Here is an 11,894-nt window from a genome sequence, read left to right on the forward strand (position 1 = left end):
TTGTTGGACATGTATTTTTTAAAGTTCTGGATACAGGTGGTACTCTTTTATTCTTTTTAATAGGAGGAAACAAAAAAGCTGAGAAGAGAACTAGAAAAATTTGACCCTTCCATTTTTGAAGAAATTGAGGATCTGAAATACAACTACAATGAAGAAATAAAGAAAAATATCATCTTAGAAGACAGATTAAAGCAGCTTTCTGAAGAGCATGGCATTCAAGTGGGTAGTCCAGGCAATGTTTCTGTTGATTAGGCCAGTGCTTAGTATCCTCAGTATAGACAGTGAAAGTAAATTCTGGGACATTTACTGATTTGTCTGTTTTTATCTTGGAATGATACAAGTCTATTAAAGTTACAACAGTTTGGCACATAGGTAAGAGTGCATAATTGGATTAGTCAACAGGTTATGGTATTTATATACACCAGTAAAAGTGAGTTTTACATCTGCCAACCCCTCTACAATGTTATATTTTCATTTAGAACAGTAATTTGGATAATATACAGGTGTCACATGGAGTTGAAACCTTGGACTTATCCTAAGAGTTGACAAACTTAAAATATGCTAAGTTCCACATTTACAAGAATATTTAATTTGTTCTTGCTATCTTTTGTGATCATATTTCTTAACTATGGACTCAGGGTCAGTGTGCTAGATGTCTGTTCTTTTATCACTGGTTATTTTTACCTTCAGTTTAGAAAATCTAGGAACAAAAAAAGTTACAGTGTTTCAGCCAAACTACTGGTATTTTTCTAGATAACTGATTTTTCATTTTGTATATTTTATATAACTGAATGTATACATTTATAGCACAGATAAAATAAAGCCAACTCAAACAATCACAGTCTCACCTTTATTATTCATATGCCATCTTACTTAATATGCCCTTGATGAAGTTTCCTAATTGAGATAGTCTGAAAATTGAGATAGTCTGAAAATTGAGTACTATTAAACCAAGTCACATCTGTCTCCAGTTACTAAGGATCTCCAAAATAGAACTAGTATACTTTCTCTTATTGACACCTTTTGTCCCAAACTAGTGGAAGTACCTGTAGGATATAGCTTAATTAGGTTTTCAGCTCAAGCATAATGCTTCAGCTTACCAGTTAAATAATACAGTGAAAAGTCTTCCCCCAAAATAAATTGTTATAACTTCCAAAAAAAATTTATCAAATTTCAGAAATAATTCTGGTCCCACCTGAAGTTTGTCCTATACTGTTAAGAAACAACTAGATCCTAAATCTAAATCCTACGTATAACAGTATCACAGTAATTATAGTTACAGACGTGCAACTTATGGAACTTTTACAGTTGATTGCATTAATTAGGGAAGATATTAGGACCAGCCAGTGTTAAGACAACATACTTCTTACACTTAATTATAACAGTTTCCAGAAATGTGCTCAGAAGTTAACGATTTTTCAGAACTGAAAATAAATATTCTGAAAGCTAGATCTCTGCTCTAGATGTCAGATCTCCTGCTATATAAAATTAGGCATTTAGGAAAAACTTAAAATGGCACAGTACCTAGGCTGCTGCCTAAGCTAGAAGAATTTGTAAAGAGTTCCATGGTAGACACAAGTAAGTGGAATGCAGCACATAAAAAAATTAACTTAGAAGAGAAAAATAATTTCAAGCATCAAACTTGATATCTTGGAGTCTGTCAAATCTTTGACCATCCAAGTTTGAAAAGTGGTGAAACAAACTCTTTGGTTCAAAGTCACAGTCATATTTAGTTCTATTAAAAGAAATGACAACAGGCTGAGAATTAAGGTATGTCTCTGCAAGTGGCCAGCGTAAACCAAGATGATGGCGATGGAGCTAAAATAAAAAGAAATAGGATTAGTTTAGAGGTTTTGATATAGTAGCCAAACAGTTGCCAACTTGGGACCTGTGAGTACTCTAATTCTAGGATTAGGGCACTTGTAACTGTTAATCAATTATCTCAGTAACATGAGTAATAACGAAGTGTAAAAGGCAAACCAGACCCAATGTCTCCTCTACACTTCAGAAATAATATGAACTTGTTCTGTAAGTCAACATTACAATAAATGATATTTTAAATAAAAGAACTAAGCTTTAAAATGTTGATTCCTATTCAGAGAGGCAAGAAAATCTTATTTTTATGTTCTGAATTACTTAATTAGCATAGCATAGATAATAAAAGTTTAATATGTTGTCATTTTAGTGATTTACTGTCTTGACTAATTCTACTGTCACCTGATTTGCTAGAAGAACATTTACTACCAAAGAATTTAGGTAACAAGTAAAAAAAGTGAACACCTCACAATACTTTACATATTATGAATTACTGTAGTTTCCCACATGTTCATCTACATATTTACCTTGATTAAAGATCCATCATGGCAGTGCCACACAATTCCTTCAACCTTACCCTCACTGCAGCCTTCAAACCAAGACAGTATGTCATTTTGTTTCAAAGCAGGTGGATTCTTTATTTCAAATGCTCCATGTGGTACAAGAAGATGTACAGGCTGCTTCTTGCTTCCTAATCCTAGGTTAAAAGAAATAAAAATCTTCCTGCTAGTTACATGTGATAACTTAAGATTTTCCTCATTTTTGTTATTACAGCTATCTTAAAATCACTCTATAAATGCAGACTTCCGTTAAGATACTACAGCATTGTTCTGCCTTTAAGAGAACTTCTAAGAAACAAATGTAGCTGTCTCCTCATGAAACTTTTTTATTTATATAAAATAAACACAACAAAGTTTTATACAGTTGTCTGCTTTGTCCTTGTGGCCACATCCTCAGTTATGATAAAGCTACTTAGCTGAATTCTTCATGATTCAGATCATGATCCTTAGCACAGGCATGTTAGTTCCTGAAAACGTGGCTTATTTTCTTACGAATATGGATTAATACTTAAGCCAGGCTGTTAACAAATGCATTGCCTCTTCACTGACTGTTCAACATAAATCCTCATCTAAAAATGCAGCTATTAGATTTTTTTGTTGTTGTTGTTGCAGTTCCTTTACATTCTGAGATAATGTTGAGACCACGTACTACTCTTTCTCGTATCCATCCTTGCAAGTTATCCTAATAGCAAAGCTCACAAATTAGAACTCACTTGTTTTCATACGTAATTGTTTTTTCATTATAAGGCCTTTGACTGGAGAAGCCACAGTCAAAATTTAGCTTGCTTTTCCTTTAAAAATGTTAATAATATTTACAAATTGCAAATTATTGCTAACTCTAGAGACTCAACAAAAATTGGCTGAATAGAATTTTCTACTTTAATAGAATAAGCCACATCAGAAGAGCAAGTAAAAAATAAAGTCAAGAAAAGGCACCAACAAACAATCTTTAAAGTATTTAAATATTTTAATAGTAATATCTACTATTTAATAATATTTACGGGGAAGGGGAAGAGAAGGCAAGGCTCTGGGGAGACCTTATAGCAGCCTTCCAGTACCTGAAGGGGCCTACAGGAAAGCTGGGGAGGGACTCTTCACCAGAGAGGGTAGTGATGGGACAAGGGGTAATGATTTTAAGCTGGAAGAGGGGAGCTTTAGGTTAGACATCAGAAAGAAATTCTTCACCATGAAGGTAATAAGGTGCTGGAATAGGTTGCCCACGAACATTGTTGATGCCCCCTCTCTGGAGGTGTTTAGGCCTGGTTGGATGAGCCCTTGTGCAGCCTGGTCTAATGGGAGGTATCCCTGCTTGTGGCAGGGAGGTTGGAACCTCATGATCTTTAAGGTCCCTTCCAACCTTAACCATTCTATGATTCTAAAAAACTTTCCCAGTCAGAATATTTTTGGAAGACTAAAGCAAAGTATTTTTATAGTAACTCTAAAGAAAATGCAGGTGGACAGAGGCTCATCGACATAAACAGTCTCATGATAACTCAGCTTTTTTAAGTGGGCATTTTTGGCTGAGTGTTCTTTGAGCTAGCCCTTTCCTTTCTAAAAAGATTACACTGCTAGATTACTTTTTAAAACTTATAAAGTACATAGTTTTCACTCAAAAATATCACTAAATAAAATGTATTTAAGAACAGCCATACAAACTTACCATATGGATTTGCATTGATGTTAGTCCCAACAAGCTCCAATGTTTGTTCTAAAATTTCTGATAATGGCACTGGACTGATTTGCAGAAGCCCTGGGTCAGCGTGGTAGTTCAATACCAGGGCTATTTCAGCCTCATAATTTACAACAGATGAATGCCAGCAATACTGCTTACTATTCTTCTCCACAGGCACCCAACCTATGAGAAAACATTGCGTTTTATGAAAATAACTATCTGAGGTTATCATACGTGTACTAGATTACTACACATGTGTACATGGATTAAAAAAAACCCATACAGTTAACTACAGACAGAAAGACTAACAAGAAAAACCACATCACAAACCAGAGAAAAGACAAAAACAAAAGCAAAAACTATGCCTTCAGCTAAAGCCCTCTAAGTCTCTAGAGCAAACCACAATTATTTTCAATGCATCAGAAGAACAAAGCCTTTCTGGAGAGTGAAGGAATTACATTTCAAATATGTTAACTAGTACTTTTAACTCTGGAACTATTCTAATTCACTTTAAAAATGGACCATCACCCCCATTTTACCTGTGCTGCAGCATAGGTACCTGGCATATGTCCATTTTCATCAGGCAATGGATTTCCATCAGAGAATTCTATGTCTTTTGCTGGGATCCAAGTATCTGGAACAGGCTTGAAATCCTCCTCAACGTTCCAAATAAATTCTAGACATATAAATGTGACAATTTTTGGCAAACTATTAGCCCATGTTACATTTTTTCATCTTTCAATGCAAGTATTTCAATACTGTTGATCTAAACCTTGTTTTACAGACAGTAGTCCCAGTTACTTTGTATAAGCATCAATATTAGGTACACTGAAGCAGTCTACAATCCAGAGGGTTTAAAGAATAGTAGTCCTTAAGTTGTTTAAGGGTTCAAAACTAACAAAGATTTAAAAACAGCTACCTAAATAGCCAACATTAAACTAGAGCAAGAGAAGCAGAATAGAATGGACTACTTCAGTTGGCAGATACCTTTATCAATCACCTAGTCCACCTGTCTGACCATGAGTTAAAGCATGTTACTTAAGGGCATTGTCCAAATGTCTCACACAATGACAGGCTTAGGACATTGACCACCTCTAGGAATCCTGTTGCAGTGTTTCACCACCCTCTCAGTGAAGAAATGTTTTCTGATGTCCAGCCTAAACCTCCCCTGGTGCAGCTGTGAACCATTCCCACACATCCTATCTCTGGATCCCAGGGAGAAGAGATCAGAACCTCCCTCACCAGCAGCAAGTCCAGGAGGGCATCTTTCCTACTTGGCTCACTGAGTACCTGTGACAAGAAGTTATCTCCTACAACTTGAAGAATTTCCAAGACCTGTTCATCACATCAGGGTAATATTCCCAACTGATGGCTGGGAAGTTGAAATCTCCCACAAGAACCAGGGCTATCAATCCATAAATTTCTCTTCCTTGCCTACAGAGTAACTCATCAATGCTCATACCCTGGCTGGGTGAGTGGTAGCAGACACTCCAAAATCTCCTTCATTTTTCCATTCCCTTAATCCTCAAATAAATCATCACTAACTGTGATGTCTGTCCTGCCTATTCCTCCTGAACAGCCTGTGGACTTCCATCCCAGCACTCTCCCTAACGGTGGGTTTCATTCCATTAAGTCTTACTAGTACCAATGATACCATAGCTCTGGGAGCTGACCAACGCTTCCAGTTCATCCTGTTTGCTTCTCATACTGTGTGTGTTGGGGTACAAGCATTTCAGGTAGGCTCCTGAGCCCTCCCTGCTCCCAGAAGCAGTATGAATGCTCTCACTCTCCAGTGATGCCATCCCAACCTTTGGCTTCCCTACTGCAGTCCTTCCCCCACTAATTCTAGTTTAAATCTCTCTTGAAGTAGAGTTAAGAGTGACATTAAAAAAATTGGAGCAGGATCACTGACATTTCCTGTGTTAAACTAGAAGTGGTTTTCCAACAGGATAACTTAACAACGCCAAAAAAGAAGGAAAGACATCTCCACTAACCTTTGCAATCTTCCAATGAATACAAGAAACGTTTAAACCTTTTTTCAGCTTGTTTGTTGGGTTTTCGATCCAGCCTGGCCCATAGATACGGTTGCCCTAGAGTTTCCAAAGGAATAAAACCAGAAGTTTACTAGGGTAACCCTGCAGACTAGTGAAATAATCTACATAAAAGGCAAGACTTGAGTTCTTATTTATCACTAGAGACACTGTATATCAAAATACATTATTTAAAATCATAAATTAATTACTGTTTTGCATCTAAGTATCTGACTGTAGAATCTGGCCTAGTTTCATACAGTTTCCTTATGAGTTCAGCTAAAGGCAAGAACCGCAGGGATGCAATGAAGCGGTCTTTTAATTTCCTTGCAACTTCCGTACTTCTTTTAATCCTTCCCAAAGAACTCAGACACTGTATTAAATTCTAGTGTGCAAGGAAGATGTACTTATAAAAAATATTAAAACTGGAACAGTTTCCTGATTGACATGTTCACTTTAACCATACTTCATGTATTTTGGAGAGTAAAATCTATAACAACTTTATAAACACCTCCTATGTTTACAGTAACTATTCCTTTGTAGTCAAGACATATAAAGACAGTTGAATTCCCAACAGCTGTAATCCAGTAGATGATAAAAGGGGAAAACTAAATAAAACAAGGCTTCTAATCAGCATGAGAAATTTGCATACGGATCTTCCTTATTACCTTTATAGGTAGTTACGTAACAGCAGGTTCCATCCACCTTTTCAGTAGGAATTGCATTGTATATATCTGCCTCTAACGCCTTTCCATTTATAGTTTCAGTTGCCAAAACTTTAAATGGCTGAAAAGAAGACAGATATTTTAAACCCTCATCACGGCTACGTGCTGACTTGTTCTCATATGGATTCTTGCACTTTACATTTAGCCTCTGTAAGTCAAATAATACATACTACATTGCTGATTTCTAATACTATCAAATACACCTTTGTTTCTTCAAGACATGACAGCCTGGAAAATGCTCTAAGGCAAAAGGACAATCTATTTGAAAGTTCTCTCCCTCTTTTTCATTCTTGATTAGTATGTAGAGATGACTTTGTATTCCCCTTTACATAGCACATATCAACTAAAAGGGTTTCAGTCCAACACTGCAAAATTTTGAGATGTGCCTTCCCATATTACAATGGCAATAGAAATTAATCATGACTGTGTGCTCCAAGCTTGCAATTTGAAGCTGAAAGTCAATTGTACCGTGTTAGTGCAATACACGGACCAGTGGAATGCCAACTGCCAAAAGTATCTTGGTGTTAAATACTCAGCATCAGTGTTGTCAACTGAACATTTTTCTAATTAAAAAGTGCAAAGAAGTAAGTGATCCAGGGGTCTGACACAAATACACAGCCACAACTAGTCCAAGTTTCTGGGACTTCTATAGCTCAGGCTTCTGTAACAGTTCCACTGCAAACACGCAATCAGTTGTGCTTTGATAAAAGTATTTTCCTGTATTATCATCACTCCTCCCTCCTCTTTCCCCAGTCAATTCTGACAACTAAGCTGGTCACTATGTCTTCTGCTAGCAAAACACAAAGCAAGTTCTTAACTTGCAAAAGTCTTGTAACAGAGTTCGGAATCCATAAAATGAGAACTTTCTACATGATTTTTTTACATCACATTCTGGTTTATATTTTATTAATCAAGATCTGTAACCACAGCATACACGAAGATTTTTTTTTTTAAGGATATATATGAAACAAAATGTTCAAGGTAGTGAAAAAACATACCCATTGGTTTTCCCACCTCCCCTTTTTTCCCTAGCAGTCATAACCCCCCCATATTACCCTTGCCTGCAGTCTGAAAAACAAACAAAAATACCATATACCGGTTCCAGATCTAATACCCTGTGATTTTTTTCTCTATGAAGGAACAATGTAGAGAGGTACCCTTATATGACCATTAATGATCAAGAAGATGTTGGTACTCTGAGTTGAACAATTAAGTTACTGAGATTTTGGCAATCATTTCAGCTCTTCCACCCACAAGTCAAACACCAATGGGACAAAGTCACCCAGATGGATTCAAGTTCACTATGCAGCTGATGGGTGGGCACTGCTAATAAAATTGGGAAACACAAACTAGAAGTTTACAGCTAAACAGGCAAATGACCACCCTAGTCTAACCTAACACTGCCTTTTACATCTTGGGAACAAATAACTTTGACTGAGCACCATTACTTTCACCTTGGTAAGTATTCCACGCTTTACAGCCTCAAATGAGTTCTTCTGTCTTAAGCTTGATATTCCTTTGATCACACACAAATACCCCCCAAAAAACCAACCACCCAACAAACAACCAAAAAAGGACAAGTTCATTTTTTCCCCACAAGGCTCACAAGTAGGTCGGCAGGACGGTTTTACTCAAGCTTACAGTACAGTCATGTTGGGGTGGCCTCATTCTTTGTCATGACTACTCCCTGCATTTACAGAAAGCAAACACGTCGGAGTGAACGCCAAAATATCATAAATAGGAAAAAAGTGGGACAGAGCTGAAACGGCTCCCAAACCACCTTTTTACTCCGTATTTAAGGAGGGGGACCCTTTGGAAACTTCTACCGTGCGTTTCACTCCAGATCTGCAGCGAAACGTCTCGCCACTCGGGTATCCCCTACCCGTAAGCGGGCCGGGCCAGGCCCCGCGGGTCTGACACGGCATCGCTGCCTCTGCCCCTGCGCCGGCCGGCGCTGCCTCCCGTGGCCCAGAGACTCCCCCCAGGCCTGGCCCCGGCCCCGGCCCCGGCCCCGGCCCCGGCCCCACGGCGGAATCTGCGGCCCCTTCTGCCTCCCTGTGCCCGACCCTGTGCCGCCCCGGACACCTGGCGCTCTCGCTTGGCCGACGGCTCCTCCTTCACCTCGGTCACGAACAGACACGGCACCTTCCGCTGCACCGCGCCCCGGCGCCTCATGGCCCCCGCCGCCGCCGCGGGCCCAGCGCCGAGCCACAACGGCGCCTGCACCGCTCCCGCCCGCAGTGCAAGACGGGAAAGGGAGGCCGTGGCCGCCAGCCCGCCCGGCCTTCCGTGACGCACCTGTAGGCCGGGAACGGCAGGGCGCGGCCGCCTGTCTGCAGCAGCGCCCAGCGGGGCGGAACTCCTCCGGCCCGGCCCGGCCCGGCCCGGCCCGGCCGCAGGCCCGGGGCAGCTCCGCTTCCCTCCCGCCGTGGCAGGGCCGCCCCGCTCCAGCTGTGCTCGGCGCCGGCTCAGGCGGCCGCCTGGTGGCCCGGACCCTCGCCGCGGGAACGGCCATCAGGCTTCGGGGGAGCTGTACGCCCGGCCGGGCCTTTCCTCATGTGATTGGTGCTGCTTTCCACGGTGCCACACGGCCGGGTCTGCGGCATGGATGTCGTGGCCCCAGGCTGTGGGTACCTCTTTGTGTCTGACCTTGCCTCCATCAGGACAGCTGGCTCCAGTTACCCGAGCTCCCTGCCGTGGTGGACATCCTTTGAATCTGTGCTGGGTTAACCCCGGCTGGGTGCCAGATGACCACCAAGCCAGCTCGACAAGGAAGATAAAATACAACAAAAGGCTTCTAGACCAAGATAAGGACAGGGAAAGACCACTCACCCCATTACTGTCGCGGGCAAAACAGACTTGACTCAGGGAAATTCATTTATTACCAGTGAAACCCAAGTACAGTAATGAAACCTAAATCTTGAAACGCCTTACCTTTCCCTTACCCATCCCTTCTTCCCAGGCTCAGCTTCACTCCTGATACTCCTCTACCTCCTTCCCCAAAGCAGCACAGGAGGACAGGGAATGGGGACTGCAATCAATTCATCACACATTGTCTTTGCTGCTCCTTCCTCCTCACAGTCTTCCTCTACTCCAGCGTTGGGTCCCTCCCAGAGGAGTCAGTCCTCCACAAACTTCTCCAATGTAACTCCTTCCCACAGGCTGTAGCTCTTGACAAACTGCTTCAGCACGGGTCCTTCCTGCAAGAACAGACTGCTCCAGCACGGCAGCTCAGAAGTCCTGCCAGCAAACCTGCTCCAGTGCAGGTTCTCCACAGGGTCAGCCTTCTTCAGGCACCAACTTGATCTGGTGTGTGGTACTCCAGGGGCTGCAGGTCAATATCTGCTCCACCATAAACCTCCATAGGCTGCAGGGGGACAGCCTGCCTCACCATGGCCTTCAACATGGGCTGCGGGGGAATCTCTGCTCTAGCACCTAGACCTTGGACTCTGCAGAGTTGTTTATCACACAAATTCTCACTCCTCTCTCCAGCTGCTATAGCCCAGCAGGTTTTTCTCCATCTTAAATATGTTATCCCAGATATGCTGCCACCATCACTGCAGGGCTTGGCCTTGGCCAGTAGCAGATCCATCTTGGAGTCAGTTGGCATTGGCTCAGTTGGACATGGGGGGAGCTTCTAGTAGCTTCTCACATAATCCTTCCTTATAGCCCCCCCACTACCCCAACCTTATCACGGAAACCCAATACAATGGCCAATGGGCTAGTCTCTTTTCAGAGTTGTCCTAGGATGAGGGGAAACAGCACCAAGTTGCAACACAGGAAGTTCCACCTCAACATGAGGAAAAACTTCTTTAATGTGAGGGTGACAGAGCACTGGAACAGGCTGCCCAGAGAGGTTGTGAAGTCTCGTTCTTTCAAGACCCGTCTGGATGTGTTCCTGTGTGATCTGCCCTAGGTGTTCCTACTGCAGCAAGGGTTTGGACTCGATCTTCAAAGGTCCCTTCCAAGCCCTACAATTCAATGATTCTACGATTCTATGACATGGGTCTATGGGAAAATAAGAAGTAATAAAGAAAACCAAGATTCCCAACAACAACAAAAACTGTAAAATTTGGAACCTTGTAATCCTTGTACAGGCTTGTCACACTTGGATTTTAAAACAAGTAAACAAATCTTTTGTTCCAATTCCCACTGGAAACATGAACTTGGCAGAAGAAAGTCACTTTGTTTCCAGACTAAAAAATGTACTTGAAGGGACTTGGTCCTTTCTACATTTATTTGCATTCCATTGGACTACAGTCAGTACAACTGACTATCCCTTGAGACAAGTTTGGATCTGAGGCCAAAGCTCATCTCATAGGCATTAATGCCTAAATCCCCAGTGCCAGAATGGATGCAGTAACTAAGAGCCCTACACACATCCCTTAGTTTTCACCAGGTGGAATATAAATATTTCTTTGAACGAAAAATTTATTTTGAAGGACTTTGTTTCAAATAACCAATTTTGCAGAAATTCAGGTAGCCCTTATAAGCAGAAATTATAAACATGGCCTATTAATTCAGAATCAATATAGTGTAATATACATATATGTATAACTATGACCTGCTGGACACACTGTTCTTAATGCATTCCAAGATACTATTGGCTCTCTTGGCCATGAGGGCACCTTGCTGTCCCATGGATAACTTCTATATATATAACACTATATAACCCCAAGGTCCTTCTCCATGGGGCTGCTTTCTAGCAGGTCAACCCCTGATCTATACTGGTGCATGGTGTTTTTTTCTCTCTATGTGCAGGTCTCTTGTTTAACCTCATTAGGTTCACCTTTGCCCAGCCCTTCAGTCTGTCTAGATCTCACTGAATGGCTGCACAGCCTTCAGGTGTATCAGCCAATCCTCTTAGAAATGTCCCTTAATAGTAAGGGAGTACTAGTGTAAGATTCACACTTGTACAGCAGATATCATTTGGGAGTGACCTGAATTATCCCCTTGTGCAGGAAAGGAAACTCAGCCACATGTCAATTAAGTGATTAATAGATTTTTTTTTTTCTTCCTCATGAAAAGTCTGCAGTACAGTAGGCAGACTGCTTTACTCCTGTTTTTATCTATGAACAGTTTTACATCATGA

At 41.3% G+C, this 11,894-nt stretch overlaps 2 protein-coding genes across 10 annotated transcripts in view; one reads left to right on the top strand and one right to left on the bottom strand.

Moving 5' to 3' along the window:
- CEP290 (centrosomal protein 290) overlaps positions 1-837 on the top strand; it is a 49,553-nt gene extending 48,716 nt beyond the window's left edge. For all 7 annotated transcript variants that reach the window (XM_051642591.1, XM_051642509.1, XM_051642928.1 and 4 more), the window contains one exon: positions 64-837. In XM_051642591.1, coding sequence (XP_051498551.1) covers positions 64-252 — 189 coding nt within the window. In that variant the 3' untranslated portion in view covers positions 253-837. The remainder of the gene's footprint in view (positions 1-63) is intronic.
- On the bottom strand, positions 32-9,046 carry C1H12orf29 (chromosome 1 C12orf29 homolog). 3 transcript variants are annotated; one of them, XM_051643318.1, is made up of 7 exons: positions 8,924-9,046; positions 6,746-6,863; positions 6,042-6,137; positions 4,607-4,723; positions 4,036-4,230; positions 2,343-2,512; positions 32-1,818 (listed from the first exon to the last, which is right to left on the bottom strand). In XM_051643318.1, the coding sequence occupies exons 1-7, from the start codon at positions 8,975-8,977 to the stop codon at positions 1,630-1,632; spliced, it is 939 nt and encodes a 312-aa protein (XP_051499278.1). In that variant the 5' UTR covers positions 8,978-9,046; the 3' UTR covers positions 32-1,629. The 3 variants fall into 3 exon arrangements, with proteins under 3 accessions (XP_051499278.1, XP_051499192.1, XP_051499355.1); XM_051643232.1 differs by having other exon boundaries at positions 8,888-9,046; XM_051643395.1 differs by lacking the exon at positions 8,924-9,046 and adding an exon at positions 7,971-8,714.
- Positions 9,047-11,894: the final 2,848 nt, after the last annotated feature.

Source organism: Apus apus, chromosome 1 (assembly GCF_020740795.1).
Source record: "Apus apus isolate bApuApu2 chromosome 1, bApuApu2.pri.cur, whole genome shotgun sequence".
Taxonomy (NCBI): Eukaryota; Metazoa; Chordata; class Aves; order Apodiformes; family Apodidae; genus Apus; species Apus apus.

Bases quoted from the DNA above. Each gene is read 5' to 3' on its own strand.
- C1H12orf29 (XM_051643232.1), bottom strand. From the start codon at position 8,977: ATGAGGCGCCGGGGCGCGGTGCAGCGGAAGGTGCCGTGTCTGTTCGTG. The intron at 6,138-6,745 runs GTAATAAGGAAG...TGGAAACTCTAG, and splicing joins TTACGTAACTACCTATAAAG to GGCAACCGTATCTATGGGCC. The intron at 1,819-2,342 runs GTAAATATGTAG...TTTTTATTTTAG, and splicing joins ATGATGGATCTTTAATCAAG to CTCCATCGCCATCATCTTGG.